The sequence below is a fragment of the Camelus dromedarius genome, chromosome 25 (genome assembly GCF_036321535.1).
Source record: "Camelus dromedarius isolate mCamDro1 chromosome 25, mCamDro1.pat, whole genome shotgun sequence".
Classification (NCBI taxonomy): Eukaryota; Metazoa; Chordata; class Mammalia; order Artiodactyla; family Camelidae; genus Camelus; species Camelus dromedarius.
In genome coordinates this window covers 18,911,846-18,935,038 of record NC_087460.1, presented here as the reverse complement: position 1 = coordinate 18,935,038, position 23,193 = coordinate 18,911,846, and the positions used below count along the sequence as shown (strand labels likewise).

Here is a 23,193-nt window from a genome sequence, read left to right as displayed (position 1 = left end):
GTGTTGGCCATTCACAGACACAGCCACTCCGTGGGCTTTTTAATTACGCACACCTTTTTCATTCTGTGGTGCCTGAACTCTGAAACGTTCCTCTTTGGCTTTAATGTATTATTTCTTCCCACCCTTCCCTTCCCCTTCTCTGTCACTCCTCCTGCCCCTTTGAAGGGGTCGTGGGATAACAGCCTGCCACCTCCTGGCTCTTCTTTGCGCTCACGAGTCTCTTCTTGTAAGACTGAACATCGCCACGTCTTTCTTCCATGACAGGTGTTTTTCTCCATGCACTCCCTCACTCCTGGCGGCCCTGCGCTTGACCACTGTTGGCATCTGTTCTCTCTGACTTTTATGTTTATAATTTATAATCGCATCTCTAATGTAGCTGTTCTATTTTATTAACATGTGTAACATCAGCTTAGACTCACACCCTGACTGCCATTTACCCCAACTCAGGGTACCCCCAGTGCCTACCATTTGCTTTCTCCAGACCAACAATTCTCAACTTTTTTCATTATCACCCCTTCCCCACCCTAGGAGCTATTTTAAGCATTTTTTCCTAATCACCTTCTCCCCCAATTAAATACTCAAGTATAAGATGTATTAGATGGGGTTGAGTATTGGGAGACTGCGAACCACTGTAATATCTAATTTTATTTTTATATGTAATCTGATATTATTTTTACTGCACCACTCCCACTCCAAGACTCAGATTCCACCTCTGTTGGTATGTCCTAGACCCTCATCCAGTATACTCACCAGGTATTGGAGGTAAGAACATATACATCTGAGTTGAATGGGACCCTTACCACCCCTGAAGACAGCATTCTGGAAAAAAAGAGGATCAGGGGTTCCAGCTGTTAGAAATTCATCCCTCATGGTCTTATAATATCTCCCCAAAATTTCCTGTTTTCCTAATATATGTATTCTTTGTTCTGCTTCTCGGTGCTGGTGCACACACCCAGAAGGCGCACACACCTTTAGTTTTACTAAGAATAGTCAAGTGATTCAAGTGAATGTTTTCAGCCTCCCTTCTTCCTACCGTAACGTTCCCCCCGTGTTTGTAGACGCACACTTTGCTCTCCCAGGGCGGGAAGAACTGTCTTCCCTGCTTAATAAGCCCACTAGTCACACCCGTGTTTACGTGTGTTTTTTTAAAATCGAGGCATAACTAGTACGCAGAAAATACAGTCTTTAATGTTCAGTACAATGAGTTTTGACAATTTTATATACTCTTTTAATTACTCCCAAGATAACATATAGAACACTGCTGTCACCCCCAGAAGATCCCTCATGTCTTTCCAGTAAGTTTCTCCCTCCCGAGGCAATCACCGTTCTAATTTTTTTCACCACAAACTAGGTTTAGCCTGTCACAAAACTGCCCAGAAAGGTACACGTTTAATACGTACTTTTTGGCATCTGGATGTTTTTCCCCTTAGCTTGATTTTTTGAGTCTTATCCGAGTTGTTACACATCACATGTGTTTTTAATTGCCGAATAGTTTTCCGTTGTATACATGTGCTGTCATTTGTTTAGACGTTTTCCTGCGGGCAGATACTTGGTTTGTTTACAGGTCTGAGTTACTGTGAATACTCATGCTGTGACTATTCATGTCCCAGTCCTTGTGTGTTTATTTCTCTTGGGTAAATGTCTGGGAAGAGAATTGTGGGTAGATATATCTTTCATGTCCTAAGAACTGACAAATAAACAGTTCTCCAGAGTAACTGTACCACTTTTCACGCCATCCGTGTTGGGGAGAGGTCCATTTGCTTAGCATCCTCACTGACATCTGGTGTTGTCAGTCTTTTTCTATATTTTCACTATTAGTAGTCTTCAATGTCAAATCCGCATGTGTTCTGGATTCCCTTTCTCCCCCTCCCCCCGCCCATCATCATGGGCTCTCTCTAAGGTCTTCAGACTCTTCCCATTCCAGAAACTTCAGCACGAGGCCCCCAGTTCCCCTGGGGAACATCTCAGTTCAGCCACTCCCTCAAGTGCTTCTCCTTGCTCCTTCCTTTCTCTGCACAATTGGCAGGAGGACCGGTTAGCATTTGGCACTTCTCCCCCCTGCCCCCTCCCCCCTGTTCATTCACCCCTGCTGGGGCTGCTCGCTGAACAGCAGCTGGGAATTCCAAAGGTTCTCTCGCCCCTACTTCCCTTGATTTCTCTGCGGTGAGGGCTGTGCCCCTGTTGCCCACCTGCTGCTTTTTTTGAAGTTGTTTGTTTAGCTTCTTGTATTACAACACATTTGTCACCTTTTCCTTTCCATTCCCAACATCTTCTCTTCTGCCACCCTCCCTGTAAATTGAGGAGCACCTGAGAAATTCACTGATAATCCATCACAAATGTGTGAACATTCAGGACGTCCCATAATCTTGCCACTTCCTTCCGCATCTTCTTCTGCTCCCCGACATGGTGCAGACCCAGACACCCAGCCAAACCCACCCCTTGTCACTGTATGGGAGATGGAACCATGCAAACGACATTTCAGAGACTATCCCAAAGGTTGTAAAGTGACCGCTCTTCGCGTTCATCCACAGTACTGTTTCTTAGCATGCACGAGGTCCTGAGTTCAATCGCCGGCACCTCCGTTAAAAAAATAATAATAAAGTAAATAAACCTAATTCCATACCCCCTAAAACAAACAAAAAGACCAAAAAAAAAAAAAGAAGAAATCAAAATATCATTTTTTTTGCATTTTATCATCTTATATTCCATGTCTGCGCAAAACTGAATTATCTGGGAAATGATGAGAATGTTTACCTTCTTCCTCAAGATTTGGGAGTTATTTGCATATAAACAGATTGCTAATCATTAAAATATTTTTCTAAGTATCTCTCCCCCACCAAAGTTCTTCTCAGTCATGCTGTGATTACTAATAAATTGAGCATGTGTGGGTTGTTTTAAATCCATTATGTGGTTTACGAGGAAGAAGGAAGGGTCCCTTTTTTCAATCCTTTCTTGTGCTGTGATGGCTGCAGTAAACATTCCTGAGGCCAGAAGACAGTTTTGCCCAGGAAGCAAGCTTCTAGAACGCCTGGTTTTGTTTCTGTTCTCTTGACAGCTTTGGAAGGTCATCATTTTCTTTCCTTGCATAAATACTTCTGAGAGGATAAGTAAACAGGCCAGACTGCTTTGTCAGGGATAGAAGTTTGCAGTGGTCTCCTCTGTCCTGAAAATCATTTTCTCACTCCTTTACCTCTCATAATCTTTCTGGCCTCATTTGTTATCTAGTCCCTTTAAGCTTCTGTGCTAGGGGATGACTTGGAACAACTCTTGACTTATCACTTAAAAAAGGTACAGTTCAATTAAAAGAATCCTGGCAATGCAGGTAGTCATTGGAAGTTTCTTCTTGCATGCATTGTCTCATTTTAGGGAACCAGGTAGAGATTAATGTGCCCAGTTCACAGATTCAGCCACTGAGGCTCCTGGAGGGGGACCATCTAACCCAAGTCATACAGCTGGAAAGGGCAGAGCCAGGACTGGGACAGCAGTTTGTCTGAGCCTAAAACCAGGGATGTGCATTCAATGGTATCATCAAAATGACCCTTTATCTATGGGGCAAATGAATCTTGGCTAAACCAGGCTATTGTCAGCAGCCTTCTCTTCCAGGTCCCAACCCGGGGACATCATTTCTATGCTTGCCTTCAAATCATGGAAGAGCTTAGCATAAATATTTTGTGTGCTTTGAAGAGATGTTGGCTTGAGACCATTTCCCACCCCACCCCCCCAGCCCACCTCTATGCACTTGGGGTGCAGAACTGGGTGCTACACGCAGGAGCAAAGATCATGGGGCAAGCGTCCTGCTTCTGGGGTTCAAGGCAGTACCTCATTGAGCAGATAAAGACCTCAAGAGCCAAAGGATCAAAAGAGAAGGAGGGGACTCAATGCAGGGCGGACGCCCCGACTGCTCCCAGAGAGGCTGCAGTGACCTGACCCTGGTTCTGCAAACCCACTGCCAGGAGAGGTGGTAACTGCAGGTGCTCTGCTCTCATAATTCTGACTATAGTGAGTATGGCTTTCATACAGGAAAACGGGGCAAAAGGGGATGGCCGTATCCCAGGTCTTGGCCAGGTCCCTGGGACTTGCCCTGCCACATGAGGGTCCTTGGCTTCACGCAGGAAAGAATTCAAGAGTGAGTGGTGGCAGAGTGAAGGTAGATTTATTCAGGGAGATAGACCCTCCGTAGACAGAGTGCAGGCGGTCTCAGAAGGCCAGAGAAAGGCCGCAGTCTAGGAGATACACGTCCCATGGGCAGAATGTGGATTATTCCAGCTACTTTGGGGAAGGGGCTGAGATCCCCAGAAAGTGGGTCATCGCCCACGTTTTGACATTTTACGATAAGCCTTGAAACTGTCATGGCACCCGTGGGAGTGTCACTTAGCTGTCGTGTTACAGTGGGACATTGAAGCTCAAGGTCTGGGGGGGGTTGAATCTTCCGCCATCTTGGTGCTGATCGCTCTGCCATTCTTTTAATGGTTGTGCCCTGCCCCTTCCCCTCCTGTCTCAGTTTTGAATTGAAAACAAATTCCATCCTTTACCACCGCATGTATGAGTCTGTCCTCTGGACAGATCTCTTATGTGGCTTCCATAAAGGGTCAAGCAGAAAAACAAAGGAAGCCCCCATAAACTAGATTTCTCTTGCCAGTAAACTTGCACATAAAAGAGGCTGCACAGAGTCGGATCCAATTTTCTTCTTTCCCTTCTACTAGGAAAGACAGTTTTCTAGAGCCACAGAGAAAACGTGCGCTCTGACAGGGTTGTCTTAGAGACTTTCACAGCAACATTTACAGTTCAGTTTTTCACAAGAGCTGATATCGGTCTATCAGCACCTCCCACCCCCATCGCCCCCCCAAACATCACAATCTTTTCCCTTTGTGAGAGGTCATTTCTGAATCCAACAACAGCAAAGGAATGGTAGTTAAGAGAGCTGCCCGGCTCTCCAAGTTCACGCCGTGGTTAATAGGAAATTTTACTGCTGCCAAAGGCATTGCCAGATCCATTTATTTCTGTTACTGCATTTCCTAAATTCTCGCAAAATGTCAATACTTTCTCAAAGCAAGCATCTGCTTTCAGTTTAAATGAATGTGTCACGAGACTTTACACCGGAATCCAAAAAGTTTTCTAAACTGACAAACTTAACAGATCCTTAATTACTAAAAGAAGATGTGCTAAGTATCCGTCGCTGAGATCGAGCCAGGACTGTGAGATGATGTAAATGCTGTTACTTAACGCGCAAGAGAAACAGTCCCACTGCTGTCTAACCAAAGGGAGAATTCCCTGTGAAACTGCAAACGTTTAACGGCAAAATTCACACATTATGAACAAGATCTAATTTCTACTTAATGTTTCTCTTATGAAACCAGTGAGGATGATGTTATTGGTCCCAGGAACCCCTTCTCAGGAATTTTGGAAATTCCTGGGAGAGACTTAAGGGAGTGGAGTTTTGCTCGCAGAATGTTAGGAGTTGTTTATTTCTGTTATGAAGCCTATGTGGATGACACGGGAGCTAAGACTTGGATGCACAATAGAGGACATTTTGCAACAGAGCTTCTACGAGAGAGAAAACTGCCTCTTCCAACTACAGTGTCCCCCATCCATGCACCTCCCCTTTCCAGCCTCCCTGCGTCACCTGGCATCCAGAGTATCGCTCATCCAGGCAAATCAACCAGCTACTGTGACCTTTCTCTTTGGCCCCGATTGTCCCAGAAAGTCTCTTTTCCCCTTCCTTTTACATTTAGCCTCATACCAGGACCAATAGAGCAGGCAAACCCCACACAGTAACCAGGGCAGAGTTTCTAAAAGCATAGGCTGAAGACCACCCTCGACAGAATCACCTGTTACTATAGGGGCTTATTCAGAACAATGATTCCTGGGCCCTACCCCAGACCTGCTCAGCCTTGTGAGGTCTGGATCCTACATGTGACCAAACACTGAAGGATTCTTAAACACTCAGATTTGAGAACAAGATGTTTTAGGTCATGAAGGCTTATCCATCATCAGCTGATGACTCTTTGGCAGATGAAGCCACTCAGAAGATGCAGAGGCAATTAACATACCTCACTGTCCACAGAAGTGAAATGCACAGCCTACAAGGTGAGAGTTAGGTTTTATTGGTGGCCATTTCTGAGGACTCGAGCCCGGGATGACAGCCCCTCAGATGGCTCCAACGAGGCACCGGAGGAGCCAGGATATGTAGGAGTTTTTACAGCAAAGGTAGTCAGAACATCAAAAGGTTACTGTTAGTTAAAGAAAACCGGGTATCTCAGGTTAAGGAATTAAACACTTTTGTTGTAGGGGAAGGTGCAAAGGCCTGGGCTCATTGAAATCATTCCTTTGATGTGCACCTGGCTCTCTAGGGCCAGTGTCCTGTTCTTTCCCATCCTGAGTCCCCTCAGGAGGCACCACTGGGGGTGGCGGCAGAGGCCGGGCTGCCTGCTTGTCTGCATCCTGAGTTCCCCCCACTCACTGCTGGGGTGGCAGTAACGGCTGATGACTTGATGGCTGCAGCATCCTTTGTTGACTGATATGACTGCCAATATTTTTCCTTCGTATAACCGGGAGCAATTTTACTCCCTGCTTCTCCCACCCACCCGGGGCTCCCATCAGTGCCAGCTGAACCCTTAACAGAAGCTCTGACTGTTCTCAGTGTCCTTAGGGTGACATGCGTTTCCGGAGGATTCGGTGATCCTGTCTGTGACGAGGCGTGCCCCTGCCTGATGGGACGGGGGATGCACCGAGGTTTCATTTGGTCCATTTGTTCACCGGTTGTGAGATCCTTACTTCAAACTTTCTGTATGGAATTCAGAAAAACCACCTGTGGGCGTGGCTACCTGTATAACGTGCTTGGTGGATTCAGAGGAAAATGTTGTCTTCAGACTTACCCGCTTTTGAATTGACTTGTCAATTCCGTCTAAACGGCGGACAGAGTATTCCCACATAGATGGGGCTGGCACTGATAATAGGCATCCGATTTCCCTCAAGTGCCGATTCTAGAGCCAAAATGGGTGCATTAGGAGGTTTGAATACTGTCTAATGCTGGCCCAGGGGTGATCTGCACTGTCAGAGCGCCTGGCTAATTCCCATCATTAAGAATTTGGTAATGTCTGTCTGAAATTTTCTGCCTCTCTTGTTATTCCTTTTCACATGGAAATAACTGCTTAAAGCTTTGTTTTCTAAGAAGATTTCCTGGCTTGGCTGATAAAAGCGGCTCAAAATTGCTCCCGATTCTTTCTTGCTTAAATATTCACCTTCAGCGATCACTCCTACAGAATGAAGACCCTCTCCTGTGTGCGGCTCCAACGTCAGCTGAGTGGTTGTTGAGCTGTCTGTCTGCATTTAGGTCCCCTCAACCTTGCCTTAGACTCAGGTTTCCAGGGGTTTGGCCTCTGTTCCTGTTATTTTACATGTAGTGCAATGCTATTCATTTGTGTATTTAATGCTGATTATTACTCTAAAAGCCCATTATGGTATCAGACTAGACACAGGAGGAATCACTGAAATGTCTACCTTCAGTTTCTGACGAATAGTTTGACACGTGGAAGTACGTTACTTTGGAAGGAATTTCCAAAACACCACATTCTCCTTGATTTTAGAAATTAATTTTTAAAGGGGAGGGGCTGTAGGTTTTAATGGGTGATTTTAGAAACCTTAAATGAGCTAATGAACCAAAACATACCTACTGTGTGCCAGAGACACAGGGAGGTCAGGTAATGTCCCCAAGGAACACAGCTAGTGAACAGCAGAGTCAGATCCAGTCACTCTGGATTCTGGATGCTTTTAGCTACTGTGCAGAGTTAAGGTAAAGAAACTGCTTAGCCGTGCCTGGTAAATAAGAAATGCTCAATAAATGAGACCTACGCTTGTAACTTTCTCATGACTCTAAGGCTTAGAGAGGTTGCCTCTCTCTCCCTAGGATCACTTCTGTAATATTTAAAGAGCTGTAGAAAAAGATAAAAATGGATAATTATATCATTCTCCTCTGTTCTTTTAAAAAAAGCATATTTAAGGAGATTATAAAACTTATTTAAGGAGATTGACAAAGGTCTAGGAATGAAGAAAAATAGTAAAACCATGGTTTTTAAAAATAACTTAGCAATTATTGAACTTCTGTTGTGCAGATCACTGTGCTAGTCTGTAGGGTAAAAGAAGTAAGATTAATAAGACGTGGGTCCCCGCCCATGAAGGAGCTTACCACCAAGTGATGGTCACAGACAGAGGGAGTAACGTTTCACAGGGCAGGTGCAGAAACGCCAGCTGTGGCCCATTGACGGAATGCGCTAACTTTGAAGTTCCAAATTTGAATCCCGGTGTTACGGCAGCTGTGTGCTGGGGGCAAACCACGTGAGCTCTCCAAATCTCCGTTTTTGATTTTTTACTGGGATGGTGGTTGCAAGTAGTGTTTTCTCCATCTTTAAAACGTAGATAATTATGCGTCATTCGTAATGCTTATTGGGAATTAAATAATGCCAAGGATTCACTGACTCTGTCTTTAGCACAGAGTAAGTGGTCAGCAAACAGCCACTGTGAAATATGAAGCTTTTAAACCTTGCCTGTGTGGCGTGGTCACCGGCAGGCAGACTCGCACCCTCCGCTGGAGGCAGAAGTGGGGCTCCTTCTGGTGCTGGGCCAGGGCCCTGGGGAAACAGAGTCAGTCCAGCCCAGTTACCCTTCAGACTGTGGAGCTGGGGAACACAGGGCAGCTGCACCCTTGGAGGCCAGAACAGGGCTTCTAACAGCCATTCCCCTACATCTTTCTTCTTAGTAGGGACTCAAAAAGCAGCCCCCAAACTTAGGAAAGGTGGCATCTCTACGGTTTCTGATTATGTTACGTGTTTAGGAGTGCTGGTAATGGGGCCGTGCTGAGCTGGGCGAGTCAGGGAAGGCCTCCCAGAGGCCGAGTGGGGAGGCAGGGAAGAGCCGTCTGGGAAATGGCTTGGTGGGAATGCCAGGCTGAGGGGCGCAGGACCTGGAAGGCAGGCTTCCTCTTTGCATGGGACCAGGGCAAATCTCTGAGGCCCCTGCGTCTCAGTTTCCACTAGTATAAACCAAGGAGGTTGGTTGTATCCCTAATCCTCACATCAGGTTGGTGGGCGTATTCCTGCGGAGCGCTTCCTTGTTAAGAAGCCCAACTTCAGAACTCTAAGGCCTTTTCAGAAGCACCCCCAAGTGATCTTAACATACAGAGAGGGTAGAGAGACAGTGAGGTAGGTGATATCTTAGGTTCCATAGAATAGATGCCAAAAGGCACTCAGTCTGGCTGGACTGGTGGGTACCTGGGTATGCTTGGAACATTGGTCAGAACCATATTGTAAAGGGTTTTAAACTAAGAGTCTATCTGTAGGCAATAGGGCATTCATGACGATTTTTATATAAGAAAGTGTGTTGAAAGCAATGCTCTGGAAAGGATGTCTTTTACTTGTCTATGTATAGTAGAAGGAGAAGAAAGAGGGAACTAGAAACAGGGTTGAACTAAGGTCTTGTCAAGCAAAGCTGAGTCAGATGCGATCCGGGTATAGTAATCCAATAGAATGGTAGGCATATTGCCTCTGCTTTTTAATACGGGATAATTAGTGAAGAAACTTGGGCCACGATGTAGATACGAAAAGCATGCTACTGAATTCAGAAACAGGTTGAAATGAACCTCAGTTCTCATGTGGGCATTGTGTTACTAAATGACCAAGGAAGGTTCCATTCAGGTAGTTATTTGCTATAAGTTATTATGTCAAAACCACACCTATTTCATTAACTCCTACCAAAGGGTGAGCAAAAGAGGAGATGACAGAGGAAATATATCTTCCCTACTGTTCATCTCCCTTTTAGAACCATAAACAACAGCAACAAAATTACCACTTGGCCATTTCTTGGGCTTTCTTAAAAAAAAACATTTTAAAATCTCTGTTAAGGTGGCATGTGTCTGACCCCTGCTGGTGTCTAATGACTTCCAAAGGCTCCCAGGGAAAAGCAGAGTCACCCAGGAGTACAGAACCAAGAGGGAATTCTCACCTGCCTCAGTCTTTGCATCTTGTAATACTTACACACCACATGAAATTACATGATGGGATGTCTTTCTAAAAGTGTATCGGTCAGTAGAGGCGTGGTAGAGGAACATGCTTTCATAAAGGATTCGAGTTCCCTGCGAATAAATTTGATGCTAGCTTTTCCATTGTGTCACGTGAATATTAATGGACGACCTCCAATATTTAGATTCATAGGCTGAAGTAAGTGGTGATTAATCTCACCGAGTTCATATACGAAAGGTTAAGTTGTCGTTCTGACTGATGTGAGTCATAACAAATGAAAATCGTTAAATCTTTAACCATCAAATTGTTGTGGCTTTTTCTCTGCTGATTTTTGAAGCATAGCCAAGCTAAATTATGTCCCGAGGGACTTAATTTTCTGCCTTTATTTCCTAAGTCCGCATCTTCCTTTGGATTTTGGGAAAGTTTCCAAATTAATGTTACAGAATCCTTGGAGGAAGAGTTCTGAGTTCATGAAATCAATAGTCAAATTCCCAGGGTTAAAAAACAAGTTTTCATTTAAAAACATGTGCCCATGGAAGAATTACTTAGATGTATATTTTAGAATAGAAACCCAAGAGTTTGTAAACATAGTGGACCCCCATAGAGTCTTACAGAAGCTCTTTAAATGTTTGTCAACCAAATGAATGAGTCAACAAGAAAGCAGCAAATTTCTGTGATGCAAATTTCTTATAACCATACAACTTTGAAGCCACATCCCAAAGAGTGTCCACTTAGGGACACGGGTGTCACACCTTGATATCCAGGGTGGGACTGGGCACCACAGGAGGACCCAAGTAGGAGTTCGCTAGACCCCAATAAGGAGAGGATAGCCCGGACAGCCGCCTCCCTTGGGAAATAGCTCTAACACATAATACACAATGATGTTTGCATATTTGCTAAGTTGAATAGTAGTAAATGCAATGTCTATGCCGCAAACATGATCTTTTCCCCAAGGTCTGAGACTGTCTCCTGGGTAACACTGCCTTGCAACATGCTGCTTCTAGCTCTTGGAAGTCAGACTTGTGGGGTCAGTTACTCGTTTTCCCCTATAAATCTTCATCCTACAGAGACTGAAGCCCTACGTAGGGGTTTTGTAGCAGGAGCTACTCTTGGCTGCCTTTGATAAGTCATGCAGCAGCGCTGCTGGAACCTCAGTGTGTGTACAAGCTACCTGAGAATCTTTTTACAGTGTTACTGTTGACCCTGCATAGTGAAAACATGGGCACACAATTCAGTAGGGGCAACCGGTAAAGTTGGGGACCCTTAGGCTGAGTGCCCTCTGTAATTCCAGGGGTTCTGCTTTTCATTCCACTTCTTTTGCCAATTACAATGTCTAGCATTTAGCAGGTGGTCAGTGTTTGTGAAATTGTATTGGTGGCAAAGCTGATCATGGCCAGTGTGTATTTTTGGCTTCAGAGATATTGACATCAGGCTAATGACTCAGTGTTTCCCCAAGCGGCTTACAGAAAGAGAACTTCCACCCAGAATAATGGTGATAACTTTTGGGTCTTGAGTCCTCTTTGAATCAAAGCTGTAACCGCTGGGAGAAGACTAACATGAAGACCACCAGCCCCGATTTTCAGTAAAAACATGACAATAAAATAGCGGACCGTTCTTGGCCAGCCAACAGTCACAGTACCTTCTAATTTCACAAATTATGTATAAAAGGTGTCTCTCTCTTAGGTATGAAAACAAAGATTGGCGTGGGCAGCTTGGGCTGGCTTGTCTCTGGTAGGTGGCTCAGCCCTCGTTAGGAGCCCAGCCCCCAGGTTCTCTGGGAGCTGAAACCATCCTCTGCCACTCAGGTCATGCACCCAAAACCGCTCCCCCTGAAGGTCAAACTTTCTGGTAACAAAGGTTGTACACTTTCAAAAAGTGCACAGCAGGAAACGGAAGGTAGGAAAATCAGTATCATTTCCAGCTTAATGTCTGTTTCCAGGGAGAATTCAGAGACAGAAACTTGTTAGCACCTTGAGAAAGTCGAGTTCAATTCATTTGCAGTAAAATCCAGAGTGAATCAGTTAATCTTTGCTGAAAGAAATGAGATTTTAAAGTCTCATCAGAGGGTTTAAATCAAGTTTTATTAAAAGATGTTCTTTTTTTTCCCCTCTTACCATCTCTAGGTCTCAGGAGAAAAAGGAAGAGGCGATCACCTTACTGAAGGATTCCATTAAATATGGTCCCGAGTTTGCAGATGCGTATTCAAGTTTAGCTTCATTATTGGCAGAGCAGGTAATTGTTTATGTTCAGTTTCACTTTTTTTTTTTAATTTTGCTGTTGAATGTATAAATTAAATTACACAGATTTTTGTACTGATCATTTAATTTGTGAGTTCATATTGCACAACTAATCTCTATGTCAGTTTTCTTGACAGAAATTACCAAACCAGCTTTCTCACTGTAGTGTGTTCTGTGTCTGTAGGTGGCGTTTAGATAGAATGGTCAATTGTAGGGCATTGATACATTCCCTATCACTTTGGGTCAAAAATCTGTCAAGAACAATTCATGATATTTGCTGGTTTTATTTCTATTTACTTATCATATATTTCTGGGGAATTACTGATGGACTGAGATCTCTGAACTCAATATGGAACCAATTACCAGCTATCTTATAGACCTCATGTCTTAATGCCTGTTAGAAGATCACAGAGTCTTGTAGGACAGGCTCCTAAGAGAGAACATTTCTCGTTAAACAGTAGGGTATTTTGAGTCCCCTCCTGCTTTTCGCTGTGTCTGAATGATCTGATCCCACTTTTCAGTGTCCGAGAAGCATGCCCCCTGCTCTGGGGAAAACAGAAGCTATCTTCTCTAAATTGATGATACAGTTTTGTTGACACACAAAAGTGCCCTCGATAGACTGTAGATTCTGCTATCACACGATTGCCGGATTGGCTTTAAAGTCGAACTCAAACTCAACACCATTGAAAGATGCTCTGCAGCACTGGCTCAAAGTAATGAATGATTGGATGCTGCGCGTCAGGTACATTGGAGTGCAATTTGCATTTGAAAAACTTTGGAGGTTTTACCAGGAAACAAAATCAGGACATTCTATGGGTATTTAAGTGTCAGAAATGTTAAGCCTGGTTGTCTTGCTCTGATAGTCTTCACAGAGTATGGGTGGGCTTTAGACAAAAGCTCATGTCTGTGGTGGGTGTTTATTTTTTTAATTGATAATTGCTGTGCAATATTATATAAGTTACAGGTATACAGTATAGTTATTCAGTTTTTTTTCCATGTTTAAACAGATATTTATTTTCTCACATCAGTTTCAGGCAGGTTTTTCACTTCTTACAACTGCTTTAAAACTGCTTCTTTCTGCACCCCCTAATTTGCCCCATGCCACATGCTCTGGCCTGGGAAAAGAGATTTGCCTTTGTAAGTTATGTGCAAAATTGTCTTTGAAAATCTCATCTAAGAGTTAACCACACTCTATTTATAGCTATTATAAAACACTGGATATATTCTCTGTGTTGTACAATATATCCTTGTAGCTTAGTTGATACCTCATAGTGTGTACCTCCAACCCCCTCCCCTTTCCTCCTCCCTACTAATTTGTTCTCAATATCTGTCAGTCTGCTTCTGTTTTATTATATTCCTTAGTTTGTTGTATTTTTCAGATTACACAAATATGTAATATGATACGGTATTTTTCTTTCTCTGTCTGACTTAATTCACTTAGCATAACACCCTCCAAGTTTATCCATATTGCTGCAAAAGGCAAATTTTCCTTTTTATGGCCAAGTAATATTCCACTATATGTATATATACCATATCTTCTTTATCCATTCATCTGTTGACGGACACTTAGATTGCTTTCATATCTTGGCTATTGTAAGTAATGCTGCTATAAACACTGGGGTGCATGTATCTTTTCCAAATAGTGTTTTTTGGGGGTTTATTTTTGCATATTATACCCAGGAATGGAATTGCTGGGTCACATGGTACTTCTATTTTTAGTTTTTTGAGATGCCTCCGTACTGTTTCCCTTAGTGGCTGCACCAATTTACATTCTGTAGTGGGTGATTTTTTCTTTTAAGAGAAGATTTTATTTAAAATTTTTGAGGGGTGTAACTCAGTTTATATGTTTATTTATTTTTAATGGCAGTACTGGAGATTGAACCCAGGACCTCGTGCATACTAGGCATGCCCTCTACCACTGAGCCGTACCCTCCCCACTGGAGTGGGTGATTTTAATGCATGTTTCAGCACAGTGTTTAAGCTAAAATGATGATGGTTGTGTTTGGCTTGCATTGAAGCAGACACAATGGGAGATTTCTGAAGAAAAGATTGATTCCATCATTATTCCCTTTTCTTATCTCATCCTGGCTCCTTCATTTTCATAAGAAGACCCTCTCCCAGCCTCTGCCTGGCTGGATGTCTTGCAGCTACTCAGACAAATGACACATGCTTGTGTCTCAGGGCCTTTGCACTTACTGTGCCCTCACCTGGAACACTGTTCTCCCAGACACCTTAGAGTTCCCTTCCACATATCATGCTGGTTTCTGCCCAAATATTTCCATATCGGAGGGTGGACTGTGATCACCCTTTCGGAATAGCTACCTCCAACTGCCCACCATGTTCTCTGTCATCTTGCCCAGCTTATTCCTTCCCACAGTATTTATCACCATCTAACATACATGTATCTATCTGGGATCTTTCTCCCACCACTAGACTATTTCCATGAGCCAGTCTCCATGAGAATAGCTGCCTGTTTTACTCATGGCCTTTTCTCCATGTCTGTCACGGTGTATGCAATCAATCAATTTTTTATTGGAAAAAAATTTTTTAATTCAAATATAATTGATTTACAATATTAATTACAGGTGTATAACTTAGTGATTCAATACTTTTATAGATTATGCTTCATTTAAAGTTATTGCAAAATAATGGCTATATTTCTCTGTGCCATACAATATATCCTTATTGCTTACCAATTGTATACATAGTAGTTTGTACTTCTTAATCCCCTACCCCTGTCTTCTCCTTCCCACTTCCCTCTCCCCGCTGGTAACCACCAGTTTGTTCTCTATCTCTGTGAGTCTGTTTCTGTTTTATTATATGCATTCCTTTCCTTTATTTTTTAAATTCCACATAAAAGTGATAACATAGAGTATTTGTCTTTCTCTGGCTTATTTCACTAAGCATAATACCTTCCAGATCCACCCATATTGTTGCAAATGGCAGAATTTCATTTTTTATGGCTGAGTAATATCTCATTGTGTGTGTGTGTGTGTGTGTATAGCACATCTTTATCTACTCTTCTGCTTAAGGACACTTAAATTGTTTAAAAATATGGAATGCTTCACAAATTTGCATGTCATCCTTGTGCAGGGGCCAGGCTAATCTTCTCTTTATGATTCCAATTTATTTATTTATGTTGATTGAAGTACAGAGTGAATAAGTGAATCACTGTGACCTGAAGAATGTGTAGTCCCTCCAATCCAGTACCTGTCCTAGATTTCACTCTTATGTTTAAAGTAGGGCTGGGCCTGTGAGCCACGCTGTTTCGTAACTGAACTGTGCCTCCGTGTGATGTCCTTGTCTGACGCTGAGGGACAGCGTGAGGAACAGCTCTGGGAAATTACTCCTTCTGACCACAGGGTCAGGGGAGGGGTGAGGCCAAGACCTACTGCATCCTTCAGTGGCTTCTGTAGGAGGACTCAAGGGAGAAATTTCTCTCATGTCTCGGTGTTAAAATGGCAAGGCTTCTCCTGAATAACACTTTTTTTTTTTTTTGCTTCATTTTAACCTAATGCATTGAAAAGTCTTACAAATGCTAAAAAAAAAAAGTCAACTCAGTTCCGTCCCCCTTGGCCCCACCTCCGACTAAAAACCACCCGGACAAGATAGTCTGTTTTTCTGTGTGTGCTGCTTTCCCTCCTTAGTGATTAATTTTCCCTCATTATTGATTTTATTCCATATTATGTTCTGTATTTTTTTTTCTGGAGGGGAGATAATTAGGTTTATTTATTTACTTTAAATGGAGGTGCTGGGGATTGAATCCAGGACTTCATGCATGCTAAGCACACGCTCTACCACTGAGCTATGCCCTCCCCCATCTATGTTCTATATTTTTGAAAGCTGCCTCAGTTTCTCTCTGGAATAATAAGATATAAGTAAGGAAATAAATAAATACAGAATTGCATTAAGAGTTTTATATATATCTACCCCCCTGCCAAAATAAAAAAATTAAAAAAAATACATCCATAAATTTTTTAAAAAGTTATATATATATGTGTATATATGGGTGTGTGTGTGTGTGTATGTATATATGCATGACTGGATCATTACGCTGTACACCAGAAATTGACACATTGTAACTGACTATACTTCAATTAAAAAAAAAGAAAAAAGAAAGTTAGACTTCCAAACAAACAAAAAGAGTTCCCAATCATGTCTTTTTTTCACAGCTTGCTGGGACAGATAATAAGCATTTAATTGCTCTTCTTGATGAAAATTAGCCTGGAGGTAATTGACAGTGTCACCTACCCAACCCCAGTTTTGACACAGCGCGTTGCTTTGGGGGAGCTCTCTGCAGGCGTTCACGCCGTTCCGTCTTCCTGTAATGCTGCCTTTTCTTCCTCTCATTCTAAATCCTTCCCATTTTCCAAGATTCAGTTCAGGTTCCACCTCCTCCCCCACCTTGCATCTACCCCCTCCATCTCACAGTGTGTTAGATTTCCTTGGAGCTCCTATGGCGTTTGGGGGAACACACATCAACTCACAAACTAATGATATATTTTTATTTCTTGAATTAATATCCTGAACTATTATTTAAACAATTGTTCAAGTTTATTTCTTTAGAAAAGCTGTGTTGTCTTTGTCGTGTCTACTCCTTCCCTAGGGCCTTAGGGGAACTTCACTAAGTAAAGTGGGCGGGCATTCGCACAGCATCTCTGGACGTGATTTACCTTGGGAATCAGTTCCCTTCCGCTGTGCTGTTAAAGGCATCTGACGACGAATGGGGCAGCCTGGTTCTAGACCCTACTTCACAGTAACCAGCCGCACAGACTAGAGTAAGGAGTGCTTTGCCTCTCTGGGCCTCAGTTTCCAAATCTGAAAATTGATAAATATTCTAAACACTCTTTACTGTATCTTACGACTCTAGCATTTTAAGAGTATCTAAAACTATCTTCTTTAACACCAAGCGCTAATGAATATTTTCATGAATAACTTGACTCCACTTTAATTATCGTTTCTATGTAAATAAAGTGTTAACATGTTAAGATTATGAAAAGCAATTTACCCTAATAAAAATCCAAAAATTTTAAATTGTATTCCTTTTGTAAATTGATGAACTTCAAGTTCATGAAAAGTTACTCTTTTTAAATGTCGGAGATGTTTGATGATTGAAATTTATTATGTAGTCCATTCTATTGCTATTAACAAATTTTATAGACATATATGTCCATAAAACATGTAGTCTATGTGATTCAAAAGGGCCACATGTATACTTTTCCCCAGTTTAAGATATATCAGATGCCTTATTTAAAGTCAATGACACGATAAATTTAATTTTTGAGAAACACAATGGCAAATTGATGTAAAGTTATCGCATGCCGCATAGTCAAAGTTATGAACGCTTTTTAAGAAAAACAAGTGATGACTACAACCGTGACCTTTTCCTACATACAAAGGTCACAACTTTTGCCAGTCTTTCGACTATATTTTAATGGAAAACACTATGAAATCTAAGAATGTAATTGAAAGAGGAAAGGTTCTTTCTTCTGCCCCTTTGGGCATTGATTTTAACCACTGAGAGAGAATGCAGCTGTTGGGCATCATTCAGGATCGCTTTCCCTTTTGACTTTCAACATTTTGAATTCTTTAATAAAAGAATGCTTCCAGTGCACAAGAAAGGCACAGAGAGACTGTCAGAGAAAAACCCAGCTAGCTTCACATCCTTCAGTATCAAATGAATTTATTTCTTGGTGGCACAACCTTATTTAACAGCTTTCCAGAATTTCAAACACCCCGAGTGTATGAAGGCAATGTTTGCAAACCTTGGTTAGTCTGTAATATACTTGTGAAACCCTCCGTCCACTTGGCGGGTCATCTTCCAGTGCCACCATCTGTGCACGGCCCACACTTGCTGTGGTCGTGGGCCAGTCTACCGTTAGGAAACGCTTTCCTATTCTGAGCTGAAATCAACAGTCCAGTCATTCGCTCTCGCTGGACCGGGCCCAACAGAGAGCTTTTAGAGCACAGTGTCTGAGCACAACTCTCTTGTTACTCTTCTAAACACCTCTTTTCTACGCTAAACTTGTTTCCTTCAACTTGCTTCTCATTTACCCTGGTTTCCAAGTACGTTCCTTCTGGTCATGTGCTTTCATAGGCTATGACAGAATATGGCTCCCAATGGAACTGGCTTCTTGAATTGCAGTTCAGTAACTTCAGGTAGAACAGAAATACTTCCCTGGCTTGAGACTCTGTGTTTCGATTACATGACACCCTTAAATGAATGATTTTCCCTGCTTAGCATCCACGTGACACTTCGGCTCAGATCGAAATCCCTAAAAAAATGTGAATGCTGTTTCATCCAGGTCTCACCCAGTTTGCAGGCAAGTTTTATAAACCTGGGTAAAAAGGATTCATCTTTGTGTTTAATTTCAGCTTCTTTATATCAGCCTGAAATTTCAAGTGTTCTAAGATTTCTTAGTCTTTTTTTCTACCATTCGTTGTATCAGCTTCCTTTCCTAGATATTTCAATTGGCAGATGAATATGAATAGCTTCTAGTTACTTTATGTTTTGATGTTCAAGTTGCAAGGACAGTCGCGGGTGGGAAGCTCTGCATTGTGACTACAGAATCTTTCTTGAGGTTGGCCTCCATTTTACCCAAGATTCTACATACAGTTATTTAACTTTTGATTAACTGAGTGAATTATATTATCATCTAACTTACCTCTCCCAGTCTTGTCTACAAGGGTGTTCTGAGACACTTTGTCAGACACCTGCTGAGATCCTTCCCCGGATCTAAGGTTGTGAGTCTATCAAAACAAGGAAGCAAGGTCCGTTCGACCGGCCCTGCCCCTGCTGCCAGCGCACTGCTGACTGCGCATGTCTCTGCCTCACCACCAGTAAAACCAGGAGTGTCGTAACCCTTCCTAGCTAGACTTCGCCTGCAACAAATACTGTGCTCCTTGCTCTGCTGCAACTTGAAGGTAGCAAGTAAATCTGTTTGGACACAGTAGAGGATTGGAGAAGGGAACATTTGAAAAGTGGGTCAATAAATCGAAAACACATTACCTGGTGGAGACTATGGAGGGCCACGGTGGAGCACAAGTTTGAAATTGATAGAAAATGGGAGACAAAGGTAAGCGTCTGGGGAAAGAGTTTTAAAACATGTGAGGAAGAAAATCTTGTGGAAATACGGGGAGTATTTTGGAGGAAGCTTCTAAATGCATTCGGGGCATGAGTGGTCGAGAGCCTTGTTTCGGGCAGACAGCGTGGGATGGATAGACTCTTCTGTGGAAGAAGAGGCCTCCTGCACTTAAGAACTGTCTGCACGTGAGGACTGAAAGAGAGGAAAGATTTTAGGACGAGAGGAAGCGAAATCAGCTGCGACGTTTCTTCTCAGTTACACAAGTAATATGAACATATAATGGAGAGAATGGAAAAATTAAAAAAAGAAAATAAAATATGTCTTTTACCCATCATATCTGGAAACAACAAGTGTTACCATTTTTTAAAAAATATCCTGAGGTCTTTTTAATATACTTAATTTTTTTAATTGAGGTATAATTGACATATAACATTATCTTGGTTTCAGGCATACAACATAAGGATTTGATATTTGTATATACTGCAGAATGACTATCACAATAAGTCCAACACCATACAGAGCTATAATTCTTATGATGAGAACTTCTAAGATTTACACTCATATGAAATGCAATATTATTACCTATAGTCACCGTGCTACACAAAACATCCCCAGACTTATTTATCTTATACCTGAAAGTTTGTATCTTTTGATCCCCTTCACAGATTTTACTCACCCCCTACCCACTGTCTTGGTCAGTGTATTCTCTGTCTCTATGATCTTGGTGTTTTTTGTTTTTGTTTTTGTTTTTTGGCGAAGGTGGGGGTGGATTTAAGTGAGATCATACAGTATTTGTCTTCCCCTGTCTGACTTATTTCACTTAGCATAACCTCTTTAAGGTCCATCTGTGTTGTTGCAAATGGCAAGATTTCATTTTTAATGGCTGCATAATACTCCACTCTGTGTGTGAGTGTTTGTGTGTGTATGTTTGCATATGTGTATATCACGTTTTATTCATTCATTCATCAGTGGACACTTAGGTTGTTTCCATGTCTTGGCTTTTGCAAATAATGCTGCAGTGAACATGGGGGTACAGATATCTTTTCTAGCTAATGTTTTCTGTTTTCATGCTTAACATTCACATATAGTTGATATCCTGTTCTTTTTACTTGCCATTAAGTTAAATATAATATTATACAAATTTTCATGATGCTAAATGGCCTTCATAAATACCATTTTAATAGCTACTTACTGCTTTATGCAAATGATGAATTATAATTTACATAATAATATCCCAACTGTTGGTCATTTGGGCTCTTTTGAGGAGGGCAGTGAACTTTTCCATCTTTGGCTTTTTTAAAACAGTATTTTGAATCACTTCCTAACGATAGATTCCTAGAAGGAGAATTCCCATAGCAAAGAATATCAGCCTATTTCATGGCTTTTGAGATATATCGGTGAGTTGCTTTCTAAAAGAATGGTACCAGTATGCTCTGCCACCAGCAGTGTGCAGCCTTCACGTCTTGAATGTGAGTGGAGCATTTAAATGGAAATAGCATGTGGACAGATGGCAGTGAGAGAGTTCAGGGCTGGAAAGAGTTTTAGGACTTGAAATAAATGAATCCATATTACAAGTAGGTAATTTCTCTGAGGGGAAAATGGCTAGTAGTGTGTGGGGGGGGGAACCTTCATGAATTTTTCACCTTCTTGCTTTGTAGATAAAAATGTGAGGTGCACAGAATTAAGTGCTGCTCAAAGTCATACAGATAACTGGTGTCAGGACCTGGGAGCTTGACCCCTCCCCCACTGCTCTGTCGTTGCATGGCACTGGGGTCCCGTGATGGGACGGTGGTGATGGACCGTGGTTAGTGAGGTTGGGTGGACAAGGGGCCAGGTTGGAGAGGGCTTAGAAAAGTGGCAGAGGAAACCCAGGAAGATGAGCTGTCATAGGAATTAGATACATAAAAGGATCCAGAAGAAAGATGCCCCTTGGTGCCTCCTGCAGCACGAAGTCAAGAAAACAGATCAGAAAATGAACTCTTTGATTCGAAGTCTAGGTGGTCCCTGGCTCCCCGTGAGCATGCAGAACTGGCTGCACTCCAGCTTCACAGATAGGATTGTAAACATTTACAAGCCCGCCATCATTTTTAAGCAGCCCACAGTTGCTGTAGTTTACATAGCTCACGTTACACTAGCCGTAAAGGAAATAGAGTTAACATTATGAGTCTGACCCACTGTGAGTTATTGCTAGCCCCAGGTTTACAGCCTTTTGAAAAACTCAGTTAATTAATTTGATAACACTTAAATAAAATATTTTTCTTTTATGCATTGTGGGATATGACTTCACCTGATACAAGAATGAGAAGAAAATTGGAACAATAAAATGAGTTAGAAGCACAGATCCAAGAGTAGAAGAGGTCAGTTTCTCTCCTTTGACAAACGCCATCTTTTGGATAGATTTCAGCCACGTATGTACCACTGCGTGGTGGTCAGGTTACCTTGAACTGAACCCGACCTCAGTAACTTACTGATTTAATTCTTCAGCACATATTTATCGAGCACTTAGGTAAGACCAAGGATTAGAAATTGTTGAAATAGCAAAATATGGAGCCTTAACTCATGGAGCTTAGCATCTTGAAGGGAAGGCTACCCCTAAGCAAAGAATGACCCTCCTCTCCCCAGTATCTACAAGTGTGACAAGTGTGCAAAGAGAAAGTGCCAGTGGGGATGTTATCAGGACCTAACCTAACGTGGGAAGGGGGGTATGGGAAATGGGGGCCACAGAGTGATACTTAATCTGATACCTGAAGAATTTGTAGATATCGACACGGTAAACATGATTAGGAGAGCTTTCTGGCTAGAGGAGCTAGACTGTGTGAGGGCTGTGGAGTAGGGAACAGTGTGAAGCCGTGTGCCTGGAAGGGCAGAGAATGAGGACGACGTGGCAAGGGAGAATTCTGGAGGTGGAGAAAGCTACAATTCTATGCAAATGTAGCCCCTCCCCCTCCTCTCCTGGTCTCCTGACAGTGTTACACACCCGTGGTCGCTTACACCTGTCATCCTTTCTCTTTAGCTTTTATTTTATGATTCTTGGCATTTCCTGTTTGAAGTGATTCTCTCTTAGTTACTGAAGTTGTCACAGGGTGATATTGACCACAGTCTGCTGGGTGATGAGAAAATTCAGGATTAGAAATACCGAACATGTCCTTGGTGAGGAGGAATGCCAAGTTAATTGATTCATTTCAGTCGAATGAGGAAGAGAATTAGACATCAAATATTGGCAGCACGCTTCTCATAAACGTCCATGTCGCTGACTGATGGGGGAAGAACTGTTTTGCAAAGAAAGTAAAAGCCAAGGAGAGGGTGAGAATGCAGGCATCTCTGCTTATGTTTCGAGCTGCTGTGTCTTGAAGTTTCTTAGAGCAGTCATTGACATGAGTCTAAACACCGAGTGGTCCTACACGTCCCAGGTTGGCGATAGTAAGTAAAGTCATTTGGCTGATGGGGAGATATCTTATGACTGTGTGCTCTTATCATTGGCCAGAGTGGAAGTACTTCTAGAAAGCAGTTCAGATGCGTGGCCGTGACGTCAGAGCACTGGCACGTCCACCCTCGTCTCCATGGGTCTGTCCCTGGTTTGGAACACCACACCCTTCACCCCCATATGCTCAGTGCCTGTGGTTACAAGCCACTCATTAAGCCAGCTGTTCACAGAGGGTTGACTGGGACCCCTGAGATCCAAGATGAGCTGTGCAGTTTTTATAATAATAATGAGTAATTAGATTTTTTTAATCTCACTCTCTTTAGAGGCTATATGATGTACTTCACAATCATGAGAATAAATTATTAAAATCTTCTCCCCTTTCCAACTAAATGCCTGTGTGAGACCAGGTTTTCTTGGTGTACTTCAACTAAAAA

General features: G+C 42.4%; 1 protein-coding gene and 1 non-coding gene across 5 annotated transcripts in view; one reads left to right on the top strand and one right to left on the bottom strand.

Moving 5' to 3' along the window:
- TMTC1 (transmembrane O-mannosyltransferase targeting cadherins 1) overlaps nucleotides 1-23,193 on the top strand; it is a 239,030-nt gene that overhangs the window by 191,765 nt on the left and 24,072 nt on the right. For all 4 annotated transcript variants that reach the window (XM_064479164.1, XM_031443862.2, XM_064479165.1 and 1 more), the window contains one exon: nucleotides 12,137-12,245. In XM_064479164.1, coding sequence (XP_064335234.1) covers nucleotides 12,137-12,245 — 109 coding nt within the window. The remainder of the gene's footprint in view (nucleotides 1-12,136; nucleotides 12,246-23,193) is intronic.
- LOC116150416 (U6 spliceosomal RNA) lies at nucleotides 15,299-15,404 on the bottom strand. Its single transcript, XR_004134176.1, has one exon. It is a non-coding gene; the product is annotated as a U6 spliceosomal RNA (small nuclear RNA).